This window comes from Podarcis melisellensis, assembly GCF_964234715.1.
Source record: "Podarcis melisellensis genome assembly, chromosome: 3".
In the NCBI taxonomy this organism is placed as follows: Eukaryota; Metazoa; Chordata; class Lepidosauria; order Squamata; family Lacertidae; genus Podarcis; species Podarcis melisellensis.
In genome coordinates, this window is record NC_138530.1 from 42,691,034 (window position 1) to 42,713,848 (window position 22,815).

General features: G+C 42.6%; 1 protein-coding gene across 5 annotated transcripts in view; it reads right to left on the minus strand.

Moving 5' to 3' along the window:
- Positions 1–22,815, minus strand: part of KIF26B (kinesin family member 26B) — a 270,354-nt gene that overhangs the window by 2,356 nt on the left and 245,183 nt on the right. For all 5 annotated transcript variants that reach the window (XM_081905777.1, XM_081905776.1, XM_081905778.1 and 2 more), the window contains 3 exons: positions 17,026–20,431; positions 2,570–2,769; positions 897–1,047 (listed from right to left, as the gene is read on the minus strand). In XM_081905777.1, the coding sequence (XP_081761903.1) occupies positions 897–1,047; positions 2,570–2,769; positions 17,026–20,431 (3,757 nt within the window). The remainder of the gene's footprint in view (positions 1–896; positions 1,048–2,569; positions 2,770–17,025; positions 20,432–22,815) is intronic.

Here is a 22,815-nt window from a genome sequence, read left to right on the forward strand (position 1 = left end):
CTCTGTCCTGTCAGTGGTGCATTGTTAGTGGTAGGGCATATTGACCCTGAAGAGCAGAAACTACACCAGCCCTGGAGCTGGCATAGAGATTTTCCTTCCTACTGATGTCAAATAGTATTTTCTCAACCATGGGAGCTCACCACCACCACTTTAGGATTGCGCAGTAATAGGCTGGCTGCAACACGTGCTTTTGTGGATCAGAGCCCTCTTTTTTCAGGTGCCCAAAGTCCTATCGTTAGTGTTATTCTCTGCTCTAAGTAGCTAGCAGCAAAATACTTTTCCTTTATAGTTGAGGTACCCTCACCTATTAATTTAGCCAGCTTTGGCTGTATCTGTTATACATTTTGTTTGCTTCTTTAGAAGAATCCTTCCTAATTTGAATATGGGATTCTTTAATCTCTTTATGAATGAGCTGTATGAACTCTATCCTTTTCTAGCTATATGTAAAAGGGGGAAAAAAACAAATTAATGTCTTCATAAGTCATTTCAACCAAATTTGCCTGAAAGTATTATTTCACAGCAGGAGAGCAGATTTAAAATATAATTCATATGTCTGAGTGATCTGAGGGCAAAGGGGGGTGGGGAGGGAAATCTAATTTTCAGAAGCTCTGGAGTGAGACGCCTAAGCGTTAATCTAGTGATGGCAATATTCCTCACTAGAATGCTGCATAATTCCTGGCTTTGACTCTTGAGCAAATAGGCCCACTTGGTTCCAATGTCACAGTTTAATAGGAATTATGCAGGAACAGTTTTAGAAATGCAGTCGATCCAAATCTGCTCCAGATCAAACATCAGCACAGGCTTTGCTTATAAACATAGTAGTTCATGACTTAGCTACAGCACCAGTAAAGTTTTGTGTCAATGAAATAAACCAACTATAGGCAGTAAAACCTTACATTCACTGAGCCATTTATTAGGATCCAGCATCAGGTACTGTTTGGTCACTTCCAGCTCCCTCATTAACCACTCGTACTTGGCCTTGACCTCTGCAATTCGCTGCTGCCGGTGCTCCAAGATTTTCAGTTTAGCGTTGAAGCAAATCACCTCCTGCTCAATAAGATATATGAAGGGGAGAGTCAAGGGAGGGGTGTGTGAAATAAAGGCCAGATTAGATCTTTCCCCAGCCAAATTAACTTTAATTTGGTAGCAACAATCACAGAAACTCAGGAAATGAAGCAAAAAATTAAAGAAATAGGCCTTTGACAATGAAGGGTTCATTGGTTATTGTGGTCTTTTCAACGGCAGATGACTTGTTAAAATATATTATTCAAATACATTGTACTCCACAATACATTTCATTAGATGCTCTGGTTGTTATGTCACTGCAAAAAGATTTAGGAAAAGTGGAAAAACTCAACTTTGAGGCTACAACTCAGAGGGGCTGAGCTAGAAGTTAGACGTTCCCAACCCCTTATTTTCTTCACAGAAGTAATATAGGTATTTGTAGGAATATTCAGTGGATATGACAAATGTACTCAGCCAATCAAATATCACCTCTTCTTCCTTGCAAACATACCACCTCATCAGTGTTTTGTCATGGCTGGTATTTAAAATCAGAAATGAACTAATCGGGGAGAAAACAGCCCAGGGAGGGGTGGAGGTGTTTATGCAAGGGAACAATAGAGATGCCTTATGTACCTTTTCCTCCTGCTGACCAATCCTCCTTGTAAGTACCGGTATCTGCTTTCATAATCCTATTATCTTAGATGTGGGGTTGGGACCATCCATTAGTCAACAAAATGCCTACTTCTGCTGTGAAACCTCTTCAGAGTGCACCTATTGAGTAAATACTGTACTGCAAGGTAAGAGCTCTTGCTGCAAGACCCACATTTTTTTTTATAAACTGCCTGTAGAACAGGAATAGCCAACGTGGTGCCCTCCAGATGTTCTTGTACTCAGTTCCATCATCCTTGGCCAATGACCATGCTATTTGGGGGCTGATGAACATTGGATTCAGAGGGTGTTATTGCTGGCCACCCTTGGAGTAGAGTTCAGGCCATGTGTGCGCTTTGACACTCTAAAGATTGGAAACCCAGCAGCTCAGCCTTTTGCCTACACAGCTGGCCATCTCTTCAATGGTTTGAATTGCCTGGGACATTCACAGTTCTCAGACCAGAGACTTCTCATGCATACCTTGTGCAGAGCTCTCCTCGCTGCAAAGGTATTCAATTCCCTTCAGTGGGAGTCACAACTCTGTGCATATATGAATCTGCACATGGGGCTATTTGCTCTGATGAAGAGAACTGGAGCATGAGGAAGCTCTCTGTGTACAGAAGTAGACATGGATATGTGGTTTGGGGACCTCAAATTTCATCTAGGATTGTAGTTGCTGTGCGAATGCCATAATTATTGGATTCTTGTATAGATTCTCTTTTGGAGGTGTGAATTTGGCCAGGTATTCCATCTCTGTGAGAATTACATTTCTGTCTATTCTATTGGGTTTATTCATTTGCTTCAACCACCCACCCCCCGCCCCAAGGGAAACCCACTTATATGATGAACAAGTTATAGTAAGATTGAATCAACATCTTCAGAGTTAAAGATCAGAAATAAATTAGGAATGCCTCACATTGTTGTCCCCCATGCGCCGTCGTTGGAGCCGCTCCACATCATCAATCTCATAGACTTTGATCTCAAAGGGCTCTCCCATTCCTCTCTGGGAACTTCTCAGAGGTCCATCTACCCAGCGTACTGCTGGGCTGGTAGGTTTCCTTATAGGAGATGTTGTGTCAAGCGATAAAGCTGGGATGAGTCTCCGTCTCTGAGAACCTAAGCAAGGTCACAGTTATAAGGTTTTGTTATCAAAGGACAAAACTCTCATTCTTCTCTTCAAACAAGAGTTTACAACATGCAAGGAAACAAGACTGAGGAAAGCTGCCTATTAGCTCTGAACATTACCATCAAATATACAATAATACTGCAGTCCACAAGTGCTAACATATCTGTAATGTATCACTAAATTTATTTCTTGCAAAATTCTAGTGTTGTTTAGCACAGCATAATCTCACTTAGCATCCAGTCAGGATCCTTCTCTGGTCTGAGCAATGAGCTGCTTGCCTTTGCCTTGCCCCACTCTCAACAGCTCAGGAACTGGGTCTGATAATTAAGAGTGAACAAATCTTCAGAGTATACATGATTCTCACAAAGAGACACAAAGGGACAGAAGGGAGGTGAGGAAGTGCCTCAGGTAGCAAAATGTCTTGAGCCAATCATGAGTGGGCAGAGCTGAAAGGGAAGCAAGCCTAGCAGGTGCAGACCCCATCTCTCCCCATAAACCCATACAGACCTAAACATGTTTAACCTAGCACCACTCATGGTGCACTAGAACCACTCTTGTGGCATCTCAGACTGACTTACATTCATAAACCACTAGCAGAAAGAGAACTATAATCTTTTGACAGATTGTTCCTTTTTAAAAAAAAGTAGCATTTTTCACTGCATTTACCAAACGAGGACAACACCCTTTCACAATATTGTCCACCATACGAATCTCCACATGATCCCACCTGCAGATAAGGCTAGAATTCACTTTGCTACTGCTTTTTAAATGTTTCTGCTCGTATCAGGGGACTTTTGTTTTTCCTATTGATCATTTTGTCCAATACACTCAGGAACTGCTAGCCTTAGAATGACATGAAGGTTTTTCTCAGGAAGGGAAGAATAGGAAGATGGCTAGCTAAGACTGGTGGAGGGGGACAGGTCCAACCCACTTCTCCTCACAAAAGATCCACCCATTTCTATTATCTCCTCTTCTGGAACCAGATTCATATTTCACCTCCTGCTAAAGATCCAGTATTTTGCCTCTGTGAGCTTGACTGACCAGAATCCTGTGTTTGTGTTATTTTGATCCTCACATTTTGAACTACATTTGCAACTGCTCATTTGTGTTGCTGTAAACAATGAACAACAGTGTGAGGGGAAATGAGAAAAAGCATTCCTCTCCTACCTGTAGAACAACAAGCAGAGAAACAATTCTCTCTTATTTGCAGAGAAGGTGATTTGAAACTTAATCTATTTTAAATAGGCATTGATTAATGAGCTGGTTATTAGTCTGGATACAGAAGGTATAGGGTGACTTAAGAGGAATTCCTGCTGTCCCAGAGTCCCTCTATTTAATCTCTGTGGTTTATCTGATTTCACTTGAGATGGGTTGTGTAAGAAAATATATCTATACAGTAGTGTTTTATGGTGAGTGCCACCAAGTTTTCATGATACCACAGAAAGGAAAGACTTAACTGGTTCAAACAGCAAATGCACATACTCTATAGTGCTGAGCATGAACCAAATATACTTCTATATCTATATAAAACACACAGTGGACATCTGCTCTACAGCAAGCAGAGAGCAATGGGAGTTTTGGCAAGGTTATTGTCCATCTGTCTGTCTATCTATACACATATGCGCTTCCCAGCAAAACTCACCCTTATATCTCTATTTCTTTTGCGAACTGAAAATGAGTGAATCCCTCTTTATACAGTCTAACTGAATCAACTGCCAATCTCAGAAGGACAATTTTATTTTATCATGCTGTTAAGAACAGCATGCATTGCACCTGTTTCCGAGAGGATCAAGTAATTTATTTTTTAAGGTTCAGATGCATTGGTTGTGAAAAGTCTAGCAAGACAAGAAACCTGGGCAACTTTAAAACAACAATGGACAATATGTGATAATATTCAGTTACCCCATAGGGGTAATGCCACAGCTATGGCTCAGCTATAGGGTGCAAACTACATGACCACAACAAAAAGTTACAACAAAAAGACAAGGAAGGGGTTGGATATGCAACCACGTTGTATAAGATTATGCATGGTAAGTTGAAAGTAGATACAGTGGTACCTCGGGTTACAAACACTTCAGGTTACAGACTCCACTAACCTGGAAGTAGTACCTTGGGTTAAGAACTTTACCTCAGGATGAGAACAGAATTTATGCAGTGGTGGCGCGGCGGCAGTGGGAGGCCCCATTAGCTAAAGTGGTACCTGAGGTTAAGAATGGTTTCAGGTTAAGAACAGACCTCCGGAACGAATTAAGTTTGTAACCAGAGCTACCACTGTAGAAGTTTTTTTCACCTTTCTTATAATACTTGGAGTCATCCAACACTGAACTACTAAGGACACACAAAAGGAAGTATTTCTTTTAAAAATGATTAAAAGGCATATTAATGGTGAACAGGACCATCAATGGCTCCAATCCACTGCTAGAGGCAGCGTGCCTTTGAATTCCAGTCGCTAGGAATGACAAGAGGGGAGAGCGCTGTTGCACCCAAGTTCTGCTTGTAGGATTCCCATAGGCATCTGAACAGGATGCTGAACTAGATGGGCCATTGGCCTGATCCAGCAGGCTCTTCTTATGTGTCTCATAAAAAACAAACATCCATCTTTGATTCTGTTTTCTAGTATTTCTACCTTATGACCCATCCTGATGCCTTTTTCTATGGGCAAAGGTAACTGTCAACAACCATAGTCATGAATTGGTTCCAAACCTTCCCTCATAAAAGGGGAGTGGAGTAATTTGATTCTACCCTGAAAGAGTCAGAATCATATTGCAACAGGTTATGGTACAGCATTTAAAGCCCTGGGTGCTGACCTTGATTTGAGCTTGGTAACATGGCTGATAGTTGAAGTCCTTGTAGGGGCAGACAGGATAGCAACAGCCAATGAATAAATGTGATAATCATAAGGAATTGGTGAAAAGTGTGAGATTAGAATAACATGGCCATATTCCCATACATATATTTATATGGATAGCGTATCATTTTCTAATTAATCAAGGGGGATCAAGATACGGAGTCATGGAATCGTGAGACAAACAGCACATGATAGCTAAAAGCAGATAAGAATTTACAACATGAGGTGCAAACCAGGGCATATAGGAACATCCTTGGGCAAGAGTTTTAAATAGAAAGGTGATGCACAGAAGGGTGTTTTGTTTTGTTTTTTTGTAAGAACAGTGTGGCAAATGTCTAAATGAGGAATCTAAGGGTGGGACACGGTGTACTGTGTTAGGGTTCCAGATTTGCTGATCAGAATGGAACAGCAAGACAAGTAACTGGGTGTGAGTTTATGACCAAAAAGCAAAGATCTGGAGAGCCAATTGGAAAGAGACACCCAAAATGGGATGGAGACAAAGGAGATAAAAGGCTATGATCAGATAGATACAAGAGTGTGGAAAGTATGTGTTGACCATTTTCTGTTATTTTTTACTTGCTCTCTATTCTGTTATCAGACTCCAATGAACTCCAGGTTTGCATCTGCAAGCAGGATAGCAGCATCCCTGTTAGGGACGGCTGGAGTATCTCATGAAATAAAACTTTTACAATATGACTATTTCCTCCTAGACTGACCAATAATGTGGACAATTCTTTTATTGTCACACTGAACATCATTTCACATGGGGGAAACTGAGTAAAATCTCCATAAAAATCCCCATTATTTTATCTGCCATTATTTTATCAGTTGTTTAATTGTACCAAGCAATGCTTTCCGCCATCACCCCCAACCTCTCCCACAACCGCCCTGTGTTCCCTGGCCTAGCATCATTAGTTTTGAGGCAGATCATTTAGAGTCTGTAAATGAGCACTACTGGTGCAATGTCAGGAGGCAGTCCCTCATTGAGCATGGCAGATTGACAAGTAATTTGGGAGAAGTCCCAGAGAAGATGTAGGTCACAGCAGACAGTGTCCAACAGCTACACATCTCTAGCCAGCCATTGAATAGCAACACGCCTCCTCACCCCCATGCTTATCTTCACTGGGGCTGGATTTCAACACACTATTGCTATGCCAGTTGTCTAATGCTATTGTGTATGGAGATGATTCTGAGCTGGTTATTGTCCAAGGCATGCCTTAAAAAAAATGAATTAGCTCAGTCCCTTTCCCAGCTTTCCTGAAAGAGATGGGGTAAGGTCCAGACAAGCTAGTGGCAATTGTGTTCCTGTAAGCGAATTCCTAGCCAGCCAAGTTAGCAGGTTTTATTTACAAGTAGTCTAATGGTGTCCAACTCAATCATGCATGTTCCACAGAGCCTTCAACATGCACAATAGCCCACTGCTACTTCCTCTATTAAATCATTCCTATATTCATGCGGTCGAAAGCTCAGTGCCAGCACGTGGTAGTCAAGCGTGTAAAAAATGATTACTCGGATCCCTTTCAACACAGATTTGCTGCTTGAAATGGCCTGGCTGTGACCTGGGAAAATCAATGCTGTTGTTTTTAATGAACAAAAAAAATTGTGATTGGGGCCCATTTCACCATCTCTGCTTTCCAGCCAGCAGTTAAGTGTTTAAAAGGGTCACCAAACACACACACAGCAGCTCCTTTTGCTACTGTGAACATCACCAATAAGATTAAGAAATAACTTTTATGTATGAATTGCCATCACTGTTGCCATCATCAAAGCAAGTACGTGAGATGCTGCTTTGAAATGCGACTAAGTTTCTCTTGAACCAAACACTGCAACTGCAATCCAACACAAGAATTTAGTGTGTGTAACTTCACTTCAATCTCTGGTGCCTTGCAGCTCATCTGAAACTGGGGGTGAATTCTGGCACTTTTGGATGCAAAGAGAAATGATCTGCTTGTTTGTTTCTTCATTTTTGACAGCATGTTTTCTTACGGCATATTTTTTGGCATTAGAACTAAAGGTCTTTAGTGTTTCACAGTTTCTGTTCAGATAATCTTGGAGGAGAAAGTTTTTTCCTGTGCAATGTGTGGAACTGCCTTGAGTTTTTCATTTTGATTTTATATTTACATCTGTGTAAGTATGTGTGCATTTGATATTCCATTATTAAAATGCACAAAGCAGGGAGGTGAAATTGGAAGGAATCCAAAGACCTCTTGGTCCAATCGCCTTTCCACATCTCATTGCAAGGCTGAATAGTCTGTGTTTCAGCTGCACCGGTCATGCAATCCAGATCACAGTCAGATCACAGTGTTGTGCAAGCATTGCAGTCAGGGGGATGGTGGAGACTCCAAATATGACACTTCTTAGTCTGCTTGTAGTAACTCATTATCAAGAAGCAACAGATGAAACTGAAGGCAGCCCTGTTTAGGGAAGTTTTTAATGACCAATGTTTTAATGTATTTTTAATCTTTTGTTGGAAGCCGCCCAGAGTGGGTGGGGTATAAATAATAATAATAATAATAATAATAATAATAATAATAATAATAATAATAATAATTACTACTACTACTACTATTAAAGTTTGGGTGGAATGGATATTTTCAATTTGGGGTGGATGGCAACACTTAAAGACAACAGCAACAAAACACATAGTATAACTATCTCCACGTTCTATGCATAACTATTTTAGAAATTATTTTGTTGCTTCCAGTGACCCTGATATTGATAGATTCCAGCTTTCTCAGAAGATGCAATATCTCCCCCTACATTCATTCTCAAATAAACCCGGTTGGTATTACAACTTATTTTCAAATATCCATTTTTGAATTTGTATTCCTCTGTTCTTACAAATGACACCATTAATTAGAAGAGCTTAAAACCAAGATGGAGGTGGAGACTAACAATCTAACTATTGGCACTTTTAGTCTTTTTCTCTTGTGACATTCAGCAATTGCTTTGCCAAGGAAACTCAGTATGAATTGCAATATTTAAAAAAGCTACACTGTTCATAAAACGTTTTAATGTGGAAGGAATCATAAAGGTTCCTATGTAAAGCAAAGTGAAAAAGAAAAGTCTCTGACACTGTCCTAAAACACTCAACACTGTCAGGCAACAGATATGAGCACCATGGGCCCTACACCTGCGTTATTAAATATTAGGAAATGTTGCTTAGCACTTATTCCAATAGTGAACATAAGTGATGAATACTACCAGAATTGTAGTCACAACAGAGGTACAACATAAGTATAAAAACGCTTTTAAAAGCCTAAACCTACAATCCCTGAAGTGTTGGAAGTGAGAGGGGGAGAGATTATAAAGGTGCTGCCTGCTGGGCTCTCACTGGCAGGCAAGGGTGGGGGAAAATCAATTCAGATTGCATTTAAAGGCTAGTTTACCAATTCTACACTTTCTGAAACCGTATGTGAACCCAAACACAGCTATGCTTTGAAATTAGCACTGATCTGAATTTTTCAAAGCAGTTACCCACTAATTTGTACAAAAATGCATACACTATAGTACACATATTAGTAAAAATGACATACAAGATCCATTGTGTATTTGGCAAAACTGCATATAAAAATGTGCATAGTAAGAGAAATAAGCAGCAAAAAGCTGATGAATTTTTAGATGACTTTAAAAAAAAAAATTAAAAAACTGATGTAGAAATGTGCAGAACTATGACTGGAAAAATTAGATACAGAGAGAAACAAAAATTAACATATTTGCCCATCCCTACTAGTAAAGCAGAACCAAGGGTGGTGTTCTTCTGTCCATTTCTGGTCTCAATTCACCTCCATCCTATTTCCACTGAAAACAACAGAAGGCAAAGGGGAGGGAGAGGTTTAGCACTCATGGAAGAGTAAAATTGGAAGGGACCCAATGAGTCAGCTGGTCCAACCTATTGCAAGGCAAAAATATCTCAATTTTTCTTCAGATTTTTTTTTTCTTTTAGGGATGTGCAAGAGGACCGGGAGGGTTTAGGATTCTTTAAGAACTTAAGAACAGCTTGCTGGATCAGGCCAGTCAAACATCCTGTTCTCACAGTGACCAACCAGATGCTTGTGGGAAGCCATTAACGGAACATGAGTGTAAGAGGCCTCTCTCCAGCTGTGATATCGAACATCTGGTATTTCAGCCACACCCAACACGCTCCCCTTTTGACACCACCTAGGCCAGCTCTTTGGGAGGAGCTGGCATTGTCAAGAGAGGTAAGTCTGGCCAATGAAGACTGTGCATGCACTAAGGAGCTGCAGAATGTGGAGCAATCGTTGGAAAAGAAAGAGGAAGAGGAAGGAGGAGCCTGAAATGCCCTGCTTGGAGGAAATGGCTGGCCAGAATCCTGTACAGAAGCCTCCCTTTTAGGAGGGCAGATAGACCTTTGTTGCAGGTTTCACTTGTCTGGTTTAATGTCATTTCCTGAGCCCTCTTCTGTTTTCTACGAGCCACACTGAATTGAACAGGTCTCTCTTTCTAAGAATGTGGTCTTTGCTGCTATGTGACATGTCAGATCAGCTGAGGCCACGTTAAGCCCTACTAACCAAATCTCAGGAACCAATAGCTAGATTTTCTCTCCCAAAGCAGCCAACCATATAAGCTATTATATGCTCCAATATCCCTGTGCTTGATCTCCCTTCCAAGTGCTCTAGCCCAGCCCTTGCCAGCAGGCAGGCAGCCAGGAGCAAATTACATTGGGGCCCTTTGTCCATCGGTAACAAGCTGCTCTCTAAAAGATTGACCATGAAGCCCCATTCTTTAAAAAGATAAAAAAGGAGAAATACCCAGCCATGCTGATTCTGCTGTACTGAGCTCTGTCTTGTGTACTTTGCACATTTTCAGTTCCGAGCTTGTTGCTTTACTGAAAAGCAAATATGAAAGTGCGCACAGGCAATTTTCAAACCTATGCAGCCACATGCTCCTAATGAAGGGAAATGGATTCTCCCTTGAACCAGTATTACAGTCAATAATTAGTCATAGTTTCAGGCAGACCCAAAAACCCTTTGATCTAGCTAACTATATATAAAAAGGGACATGAGCCTGTTTTATACAAACCAAATAAAAGTTGCAGGGAGGGGAGTCGCCTAAGGAAGATCTTCCTTAGAAAACCTCATCCTGTTGCAAATGATACGCAGTCTGTGCTCGAGGGCTTGCTATGGATTAGAAACGCCACAGGGGGACAAGAACTGGAAGCCGATAAATAGCATGTATGAAAAAGCCAATGCATCTGTGAAGATTGTTTGAGAGCTTAAGTGTATGTCTGAGAGCCTGTTGTATAATGTAAATCTAATCACAGGTTTGCCTTCTGTGGCCTTCTTATATTCTTTAGCTCCCAAAGACTCATGAGCTCATAGCATTGCACCTGGGGAAAAATGGATATTCAGACTAAGGCTACAATCCTATGTACACTCCCCAGGTCTTAGTCACACTGAACTTTTGAAGAGCGATGAACAGAATTGCATTGCAAGAGAGTCAAATTCACCTCTGAAAGAGCATTGTAATATATTGGACCCTCGAGTTATGTACCGCTCTGGATACGTAACTTTTGGGTTGCGAACGCGGCAAACTCAGAAGTTTGGCTGCACGTGCATGTGCAGAAGTGCTCTGTGCACTGCACGCATGCAAAGAAGCGGCACCTCCAGTTACGGACTTTTCAGGTTAAGTATGGACCCCTGGAATGAATTTTATTTGTATCTGGAGGGTCCACTGTAGCTCATTCTCATGCCCGTTTGGATTGGCTACGATTTAAAAATGAACATGATATTTAAAACTATTACCTAACCACCAATGACCTAACAAAACATGATATTAACATATTTAGCTATCATGTCATTTTTTTAAAAAAAGAGATGGTGTGTGTGAGAGGGCTGCCTTCACCTTAGCAGCAGCAGAAACAGTTCTGAAGTGAGGGAATCAGACCCTCAGATGCCTAAGTGCCCCCTAGCCCCACCCTGATGGAATAATCTGACTGTGGATGATCACTCTCAATGTGTTGTTATCAATTTTCAATTGGTTATGAATTGCATTTGTATGAATGTGGTTATTATTAGACGTTATTAGAAATTATTATTTTTAAAAAATGGTAGAAAGTGGCATATGCCTCAAATAAAATAAAAATAAGTCATGGTATCTAGACCACAGCCTGACCTCATTATCGGAAACAACATGATTCTGGCACAGACCTAGTTTCCAGAAAAGTGATAGCACTGGATTATCCTTCAGAATAGCATCCCTAATTTTAAAATGGCAAAGCATGATCTAGCCAAAGTAAAGACCTTTTGAGTTCTGTACTGTTTTCAAGGACAAAGGGTGAGGGAGAGAAGCATGTACAACCTATTTTGGGGGAGGGCTATTGGGTTGTTGTTTTTATTTTGATTATGTATTTTGTGGTTTTATATTTTGATTTTATTCTGTGAACCGCCCTGAGACCTCTAGGTATAAAGGTGAATATGGGACCCCTGACTATTAGGTCCAGTCGTGGCCGACTCTGGGGTTGCAGTGCTCATCTCACATTATTGGCCGAGGGAGCCGGCGTACAGCTTCCGGGTCATGTGGCCGACATGATTAAGCCGCTTCTGGCGAACCAGAGCAGCACAGGGAAACGCCGTTTACCTTCCTGCCAGAGCGGTACCTATTTATCTGCTGGCACTTTGATGTGCTTTCGAACTGCTAGGTTGGCAGGAGCAGAGCCATAGCAATGGGAGCTCACCCCGTTGCAGGGATTCAAACTGCCAACCTTCTGATTGCCAAGTCCTAGGCTCTGTGGTTTAACCCACAGCGCCACCTGCATCCCCCTCTAGGTACAGGGCAGTATATAAACTCAATTAACAACAAAAACAACAATGACTGAAATCAATGGGACATGAATGTATTCAACTGCCTGGGCCGTGTCCACATTTAGTACATTCATTGCCTTTCCCACCATCTGCTATGTTAAACCTGGTGTACACCAACCTTTTTCAACCTGGTGCCTTCCACATTTTTTTTTACTACAACTCCCATCAGCCTCAGTCAGCACTGACTGGGGCTGATGGGTTATAATCCAAAGTATCTGGAGGGCACCAGGTTGGTGAAGGCTGGTGAGACAAAAGCCTTATAGCTTGCAGAAGCCAGCATTGTTGCACAGGCCATACTGAGGCTTCTTTACAAGGGCTCAAACTTTTAAGTCAGGATAAATGTAATTGTTTCCAATGAATGGTTTGTGACCAGCCTAATATATGTGTTTGTCTTGCCTCCTTGGTTAAGCTATCTTGTTGCTATTTAATCACACCTTCTTATTTGGACAAAAAGTGGCCATGGTGCCCATTCACTCTTAGAGGGCAGAGGTTAACAGGAGGGAGGAGGAAACCAGAGAATAAATAGCTGCACAGATGCTAGGAGGTAGTGAGGGAGGAAAGATCTGTCACAAAAAGACAATTATAAAAAGGCACTAGGCTGCTCTAAAATGGCGATGGCATTAGGATATGTGTGGTCCAGTTAACAGAGTCCAAGGTCAAACAATCAGGAACAGCTGAAATCTAATTGTGAGCTTGACTCTTACTTTCCTTTCAGCCCAGTCCTAGTAATGTTTATGCAGATGGAAGTCCTGTGGAGCACAATGGAGATTAGAGTTCCCTCTATCTCTGCTCACTTTCTGTCTTCTGCAATGAAGCAGTAATATTGCACAGAAGGGGGGAGTAGATGCCAAACAAGTCTGAAGCCCATACAAAATGAAAAAGGATGAACAAGGGTTAAACGTTATTTACTGCATCTGAATCCTGGACCTGCCATGAATTGTCCTTTCATTCTTCCAGCATAGTGAGTGGATAATACCAGGGTTCAGCAGCAAATAATGGAAGGTTTAGACCCAATGTTAATAAAGCACTACGAAAAGTCAACACATAGTTATGGTAGGTGGAAGTTGGTGACTAACAGGAGGATGTGTTTGTATTTGCCTGTATGTATGATTAAACACTATGTGTTAGTTTAGGCTATGTAACAATCAGGTAGCTGCAAGCAGTTTCCTGTGCTTACGAAATTTAGAACCTGAAATTTAAGCAGGACTAAAACTGAAAGGTAAATTGCTCTTGTCTTTCAAAACCTGTTGCGTACCCTTTGATGCTCAGGTTCTAAAACCGTTACTTAAGTGTATAGAAGTACTGTAATGCACTTAAGGAAAACCAAAAGAAAACAAAATCTCCAGGAGGCAGGGAGAAGAGAGGAATCTGTCTCTTCTGTGTGTGAGAACTTCAAAAGCAATCGTGAAACCTCACAAGACTGCTGGCGATTTTCTTAAAAGTCTTTGTGGCCTCTCTAAAAGGGGTTTTCTGTTGATTCATGTTGATCACGCCTGACAGCTAGCATTTCCGTTAATAATAATCATAAATAAACCAGACAAGGTCACCTGACCTGAAATGAGCATATCTACAGCACCATATCCATTATAGCAGTGTGTATCCATGACAGCAAATCAGGAAGGGTCCAGTGCTCTTGACACCATAGTTTAAAATAATAGGAAATGCCTTGGGTTCTTTGAGATAGATATGTATATTTAAATCGCAATGGCAATCTTTTATACATGGACAAGGATTAAGGGAAGGAGATCTGCCTTTAAGAGGGGGAAAAACTGAAGCAAGACTATTCTTGACCATAAATTAATGCCAGCAGATTTCCCCATTCCACTCCAGTTTGAGCCTGGCCCACTGCTGCAGTCATAATCTTATGTTTATGTCCTCATAAATCTATTGACATGTAAAAGATTGTGCTTCCATCCAATACAGAATTATGACTTTATTGCTGGGGGGTGGGAATTCAATGAGAAAACATGCTATAAAAAGTGGAAGGCTTTATTTATTGACAATTGTTTAATGAGGAAAAAAAGATATTTGCATAGACTTTTTTCTTTTTTTTAAGGAATGACAAGGTGTTTAAATATGACCTGTTACTTCCAGGCTTAATTAGAAATGGGTACAATTCATTAAAAATGGTGGTCTGATAAAAATAGATGCATCGAAGCTCAAAATTAATATTTAACCCCTCCCTCTTCCATTTCACATCCCCTGCTTTGCACGGTTTAGTAAAGATGAGCTGCACACTTTGTGCTGAAGGCCAATGGATTCAAGATCTATCAGGGTAACAGGGCAAGTCATTTCCATCGAGTGTGTCTGAGTGCTGGAAGGGAGCTCAAGGGTCAAGCTGTCCCAACACCTGCATTATGCTAGGATTTTCTAGATCTAAACCATCCCTGACAGATGCTTATTCAACCTCTTCTGAAAAAGAGGCGGATCCTGTATCATAGCAGGAGAAATGTAACTAAAGTGTGCGCAGGATCAAATATATAACCAGAGTGTGCCAGCCTTGTAATAGAGCAAGTTCCCTTGTAATAGAGCAAGTTCCCTTTCTTGAGGAAGGATTTGAGAACATGCTCAGAAGAAACATGACTCTACCATCTTGGCGATAGTAAACAAATCCTTTTTGGATAGGCCACTTACCTTTTAGACCAGCCATGGCCAATAGAGTTCATTTGCAGTTATAGGAAAGTAGGGCCTCACATGAAGTGAGCTAGAAATGGAAAGTATATATTCCCCTCACTTATGAAGCCATTCCACAAGGTCAGGCAAAAATCAGCTCTATCTGATGTAGGTTAAAATTCTCCTTCCTACACAGCCTGCTATACTTTGGTCATTAGTATGGGTGCTAGCTTTGTATTCTAGGATTGTCAGCACACTGGGAGCAAGAGGTGAAGGGTGGGGTGGCTTCTGTCTTGTGTGATCCACTTTTGCTTCACTGATTAATGAATGGGTCTCAGCTGGCACATTTGAGGGATATTATTTTACACTCAAAGTGGCAGAAGAATGTCTATGGCAAATGATGTTAGATTCATAATGCGCCTGAGCATTAGAAATACATATTCTGAACCTGTAATTACAAATTAAGGAGTAATTGCTGGATCAGCCTGAGGCCCATCTAGTTCATTATAAGAATCTAGGTGGTCTACAAGAAATTGACCAAGAGTCCACTGCTGGAATGTGATCTCTCTTTTGCCTTGTTGGATCAGTGGTCCAGAGGAAAAGGATTGGATGGCCTTTCCACCTATGCAGCCCTTCTAGTGGAACATCTACTTCATTTCTTGTCAATCCATCCATGGGGAATGCTGAAAGGTGGGGCTGGATCACTAGCGAAACCCACAAATAGCTGAGAAGAGTGTGTAGCCAGTTGGGATCAGAGGAAGGGAAAGAGCAAAGTTGAGTTTCAGGCTGTCCATTGAACAGGGACATGTAGCATATCTTCCCATGGCTGGGCTCCCAGCAACATCTAAAATATCATATAACCCCCACTCCAAATCTTTGTAGTCAATACTATTCGAAGAGTCAGTATGGTATAATGGAGAGAGAGTTGGATATTTTCCATTACACTACAGAGGGGTTTCTATGACTTGGGACTAGAGCCATAGGTTGAATTCCTGCCAAGGAAGTTTTGGGTGAACATAAGGTTGTTATGAAGATAAAATGGCTCATCTCCCACATACTGTCCTAAGTTGTTTATCCCCTGAGGAAGAGGATAAACATGTGATAAATAAAACAAATAAGACAGTAGGTAAGAAAATGTCCTCTACAGAACCTGCTTTTCTCATTAAAACACATTCATTGGTAAGAACAAACAGGAAGAATGCCATTCTAAAAGGGACACTGGGCTGGGTTGTTGAATATAAGGCAGAAATGACAAAAATAAAACAAAACCCTAAGATAGCCTAGTGATGGAAATTGGAAATAGTTATGTCTTTTGAGAATTATTCTTGATGGTAGTCTTGAAAGAATAATATTCTCGTGCTCTTGTTCAAAATGCTTTGAGTCTTTGCTTTGGGCACAGAACAGTAATTTCCATCTGTACAGGTGAAGCAAAGTCTAGACAAATGAAGAATGGACCCTGAAAAATGCCCTTCCAGAGAAGAAGTCTGAAATCAGCAAAGTCAAGTTGGTGCCCACCAGTTGTTTTGGTTTACAGTTCCCATCATTCCTGACCATTGGCTATGCTGACTGGGGCTGATGGAAGCTGGAGACCAAGGCATCTAGAGGGCAGCACCAGGTTGGAGAAGGTTGGTTTAACAGAAGAACTGGCATAGTCACATATTTACTCACCTAACAAAAAGGACAGAAATTCTGTTAATTTCTCCCAGCTGAACTTCCATGCCATGCAAGCAGTAAAGATGTTCTACAGTGTCACATATTATTCTAGTTCACAATTTGGGCACGTCTTGGTCTCCAAGGACCGTTCATCCTCTTCTGCCCAATTCCTCCTGAGTTAATCACCTTAAAATGCCTTAATTTCCAATGGAAAAGTTTTTAGCATTCCCCCCAATAAGGTAAGTAACTCTGAAACCTACTTAGCAGGTCTCGGTGCTATTTCTCAATCTAGAAGTCTAAGGACATACCTGTATTTGAACGCTTCTTTGGATTTTTGAGACTTCGGCACCTCCCACTGAGGGAGCTGCTGTTCTCGCTCATAGAGTCTTGTGCTGAGGAAGCACTTCCCGTTGCTTCACTGTCTCTCATCATGCTTTCATACCCGCTGCTTCCTCCACTGTGGTAGAACAAGGCTGTTTTCCCCATGGCAGGTGGCAGCTCCCCACTCAGGACACTGCTGTTGTCACTTCCGTGGCCACTGCTACAGCGGTGAGGCTTCCGAGGTGGAGTGATCTTGCTGTAAGGTGAAGGCAGCAGGTGAACAGTTGGCTTCTCTTCTCCGTGGACGGCGCTGCGGTCATCTGTGTCCGAGTTCCTACGCAACTGCAGCCCTCTGGTGCCTGTGCTTCCTTGCAGAAGTTCTGAGATCCTCCCATTGACGGCTCTGAGGGGCAGTTTTGAGGAGAGCCCAGAGCCCCTGTTCCTGCTGAGAGACTGAGTAGACCAGGACATATTCTTTCCATTGGGAGGCAAGCCTGAACTCTGCCCCACAGACTGAGGGAGGGACTTGGTAGAGAAGCTAAGTGTTTTGGTGGTTGAGGCAGCCAGGCTTCGAGCCTTAGGACTTGCCAAGAGGAGCTTGCTCACTGCAGAGATCTTTGATTGACTGGCCTTTGGCGAGGCCCCTGCAGACTGAGAAAGGCCTGAGTTTGTGGGTGAGGACATTGCACTGCGGTTGAAACTTCTCCCAGCTCTGGGCATTGTGGTGTCTTTCCCAGGACCCATCTTGGAGCTGACAGAGGACAGACTCTCTGCCCTTTCCAAAGACAGGCACTCATAATGGCTCCCATTGGGCCTTCCCAAGGAATTGGTTCTGCTGGCTAGCTGCTCAAGTTTGGCACTAAACAATTTACTGCTACTATTGTTACCGCTCTCCATACAGGAACCCTTTTGTTTCCCATTCAGCTCATCGGGAAAACTAGCCAGGAAAGGTGCTGGTTGGTTCAAAGGGCTGCTGGTGCTGCTACTGCATGTGCTGTGCTGAGGGCTGGCCCTATTTTTCTGATCCAGGCTAGATTTCCTCACGGGAGGCAACGGCGGAGTTCCTTTTGGACGTGTGAGAACGCAGTGTTTGGGGGACGCAATCCTTCTTTCCAAGCTAGCTCTGGATGTCTGGGACCCAACAGAACAGCTAATGGCACTGTTCTCCTCAATGTAATGATAGGAAACAGCATCCAATTCCTCCAGCTTGCTGGCCTTCTGAACGCCTCTCGTGAGGCTGCCATTTTTAAAGCTCTCCGTAGTGTGTGCTGGGCTGTGGGCTGTGGAACTGGGAAGTCCCATTTCACATCCATCTACAACCCTCTTCAGGTTTTCCGTTCCCGGGGAGCTGGAAGTCTCTCCGCTACTGCTGCTAAACCTGTCTGCTGACTTCTGCTTCTTATTTTGTTGAGTGATGGCTTCAGCCTTGGGGCCACAGCTTTCTTTTTTCACACTGTCTTCCCTCTTTAGCCAAGGATCATCAAATTTTATCTCTTTTCTTACACTGGATTCCTTCACCTCTTGAGACTGGGCAACTTTTGCTGGTGACGACACTGCAGATATGGTCTCAGGCGGCTCTTGTGCCTTAAAGGGATTAACAGCAATACATGGATACACAGTAATGTTGGTCTTCATTGGAATGAAACCTTCACAACTGCTTAGGCTTGTGGTGTTTGATATGGTGACCATAGTCTTTCCCAGGGCTGATATTTTACAACCTTTGATAGGTGACATTTTATTAATACTTTCATCGGTAACCTCTGGCAGTACAAATATTTCCTCGGTGACTGGCTTTTGCTTGTCATTTATACAAACCACACTGCTGTTCTGTACGCCTCTTGCCAGTTCAGGAATGGGCACATCTGCCAGTGCTTCCCCATGCCCATAGCATGCTTGGGCTATGAAGCTGTGGCATGACTGTTCGCCATCACTTCCAGTGCTCATTTCACTCAACCATGAGCTGATAGAGGAACGTCTGCTTTCAGCCTCTTCAGCTTTGTGATCCAGTCCCATTTTTGGAAGAGGCATAAACTGGGTGATACTGACCTCAGACACAGGAGCTGTACTGGCATAGCATTCAAGATCTTCACTGATGCTGCTGATAATGCTAACCGGCCTAGACCCGGAGGCCAGAGCTTGCACAGAACAATCACTGTTAAAGCTGATGATACTTGTTGGACGTCCGTTCTCCAGAACCCCACTAATGGTCAGTTCTTCAACCAGGGTGAATACCAGCTCATCTTCTCCGTTCAGCTCTAAGGGCTGCTGCACCGTGACCATGGTGGTGCTCAAAATCTCCTTCTTTGACTCAGGAGAAAGAGGTGGCTCTTGCTGCTCCTCCTGCTGCTCTTCGTTGTCAATGGGCTCCCCATAATCAGCACTGCTAGAAGACACAGACTTTTTCATGAGCTGTGGGCTCATGCCAATGGGAGGAGTGCGGATCTCTGGCTGCATCAGAGACTCACTGGACACCATCCCGGAGTCCTTGCTTAAGGATGACGGCGGTGGTGCAGGGTTGGGCAGCACCCCTTTCTGGGTGTAAACCTTGCACCTCTGAGAAGGAGAAGTGGGCGGCTTGTACTCTGATGTCTTGGAAAGGCTTGCAATGCCAAGCCGCGGGGAACCCATGGGCTGAGGCTTGCTTTCTACAAAGCCGCAAGTGTTCAGGCTTTCTCGGCTGCTCTGCAGATCCGTGCTGTGGGATTGCTGGGAACAGTTTGTGTGGCTACTTGGACTGCCTGTAACACTCCTAGGTGATGGAGGGGTGGGTGCCTCATTAAGCACCCCGGTGTGAACAGGGGAATGGCTTCCCTGAATTTTGTTGGCTGTTGCATTCAGGTTTTCCTTGAAATCTTTATCAGGTTCTTGGCAGCCTGCCAGGCCTTCTTCTGATGTACTAGTGAGCTCTGCTGCTTGGCCTGACACAGGGCACTTAGTCACTTGGTCGGAGCTGAACTGAACAGGCAGTTCTTCAAAAGGAAACGTGTCAGTCTCCTCACTGCCGTCAATGCAGTCCAACCTCTCCTGGAGTTCCGCAAATGTATTGCACTTCAAGCAGTCTCTCTCAGAAGTGCTGGGGGCTGTCTCACTCATGTCCTCCAGCTTGCCTTCAGTTTTGGTCTTCTGAAGGGCAGGAACTATGGGGACAAAATCCGGGGGACCTTCGTTGTCAGTTAGTTCCTTGTCCGAAAGGGCTGTGCCATTGGGGCCAACATAAATGACGGTGTCGCATGACTGTTCGCTGCTAGAAGAATAATCTGGGTCACTTGACAAGTGAAGAATGGGGAAGTCTGGATCAACAACGTTCCGAGAATGGAAGGGCCTCAGCTGGGTTGGCCTCCGCATCCTCCCTTCTTCACAAGAACTTTCTCCTCCAGAAGAGCTTGACGTGTACTGTTGGGTAGGAAGATAGGGGAAAGGTTAGCATTTCGAAGAACCCCCTTCCATGGAGCTGAAATCCACACCCCATGCTCTCATATAAGCCTTCATGCATACAGAGGCTACTGCAAAGGCCACCGGGCATGGAGATTGCCTCATTCAACATGCAATAGATTGCTTCATGAAGCTGGTGGCTTCTGGCATCAGGGATAAAGCCACAAAGTCCACGTGGCAGGTTGCTGTACAGAAATGATTTAGCATTTCAAACAGCTCCGTGGGCTTGGGTTTAAGCAGCTGTCATATTGCTCTATTTGTTCATACAGGAGCAGTTGGTGGGAAGGAGACTTGCTTACTGGGAGGGAGAAGGGTGAGGCAGTGGGGAGCTGGGCACGGTGTGGATGCACCAACAGGAGGGGCAGATTGGCTCTGCAGGTGCAACTGCACAGCACTGACCTCCCCCGGGCCTTGCCCTTCTCCGTACTGGGAAGCTGCAGTGACTCTGGACCACAGGTGCAAGCAGACTTCCATCCTCACTCACGGCTCCTCTGTTCATGCACACTGGGCTTTAGCAGAATCACAGAGAGTAAAAACAAGTTCTAAAGTGACATGAAAACGAATTTATTTCAAACATGTTACATTTATAAGGTTCTCCTTCATTCCTTTGTTGTGAGTTTTGTCAATATTATTCCCATTTTTCATATGAAAAACTGAGGTTGGACAGTAGTGATTTGCCCAAGATAACAGGGACCAGCTCCTTATCATGGAGAGCTCCAACTCATGCACTGTCAATAGTATGGTCTTCATGCCTGTTTATAAATAAGCTATGCAGTCAGACAGCAATGTCACCTACTGGGGTATGTTGTTGTGCAATCATATTGAGGAAAAATGCCTGATGCTGCAATTCTTCTGCTGAACTCAGTGAGTTGCTCTACCAACTAAATATGTGTAAGACTGGGCCGCATGCCACTTTGATCCCAGTGTTCCTTTTGACAGTTGTTAAAAGAAATTCATTAAAAAGCCTGCCATGGCATTCTTGCAATTATTTACTCTGAAATTCATTCACTGATCACAGTGGAGTTACTTTAGATGGATGACTGAAGTCTACAGCTAAAACCAAAGGCTAATGATGTTGAGCTGAAACATATAGTTGAAAGTGGATGAGCATTTAGTAAGCAACACCCATCACTTAATTAGGTGGCTGGGATAAGCACACTTGGAAGTGTATTTCACTAGAATCAAGGGGGCTTACTTCTGTGATTACAGCGGTAGAGATGAAAGCAGAAAAGGAGGAATGAGAAAAAACAAACCATGCCTCCCACGTCTTTCTTCCATTAACTATATAAAAGAGGGTTCACCTTTGCATTTCAGGATGCAGGGGAACACATTGATCCTCTAGTCCAGTTTCCAGCAACAGAAGCTCAAGTAATACTAAAATTTCCTAGATTTTAATAATGCCAAATAGATGCGCTCAGTAACTTCCTGAAAAATCTCTAAGAAAGGAGTCCACTACTTCTCTGTCCAAGTTATCATTTTTTTATTATTATAGTTAATATGTGTTTCCTGATACACACTTTAACACAGTGGGACTTTCATTTTATTCCTTTATACATTTTATGAGCCTCCTTTCAAAGTGATTTCCACAAACTACTGAAGCCAATATCAAATGAAATAACAATTAAACCACTCCCAGAAATAAAATATAAGCAGCTAGCAGCATAATACATGTTGGCACAGAAGGAAGTCCTATTGAGGTAAGTATTGGATTGCAGCCTTAAGCTGCAATAAAAGCTGATTGCTTGCTTAAGAGAAGGAAGTTTCCAAAATTAAAAAGCCGTTATCTGCTGGCAGAAATTGTCCAGAGTAGGAACAAGGCAAGTCTCCTTAGAGAAGCACTTCTACCAAGTCCTGATCCCACATGTCTAACTTCAAAAAGAAGTAAAAAATCTCAGTGACTGTGAAGGAACATACTCTCCATACTAAAGTCCTAGGCAACTAACTTTCACAGTTTTATTTAGTTGCTGCAAATTTTAATTAATGTTCAGTTTTATTTAGATAGTGGCTAGAGAAGAAGAGATATAAAATAATGTGTGTTGGATCAACCTTTTCTTGCTGTAAATACATGTTAGCTTCTGATTTTTATCAGAACTAAGCATTGGTATATGCAATCTTCTCTGAAAGAACTATATAGAATTCAGATCGGAACACCAAGCTTCTCAATTTTCACTCTCAAGATAAAATATAATGTTGGCTTCAAATGAACTGGCTGAATTAGTACCATCCAGACCACATCAGCTAGTCTTGTGTTTTTTAAAAAAAGTTTGTGCTCATTCATTGTAAGGTTAATGAGGGAAATGCTATCAAAATTAACATTGGTGTCACACACTACAGCATGCTCTGTT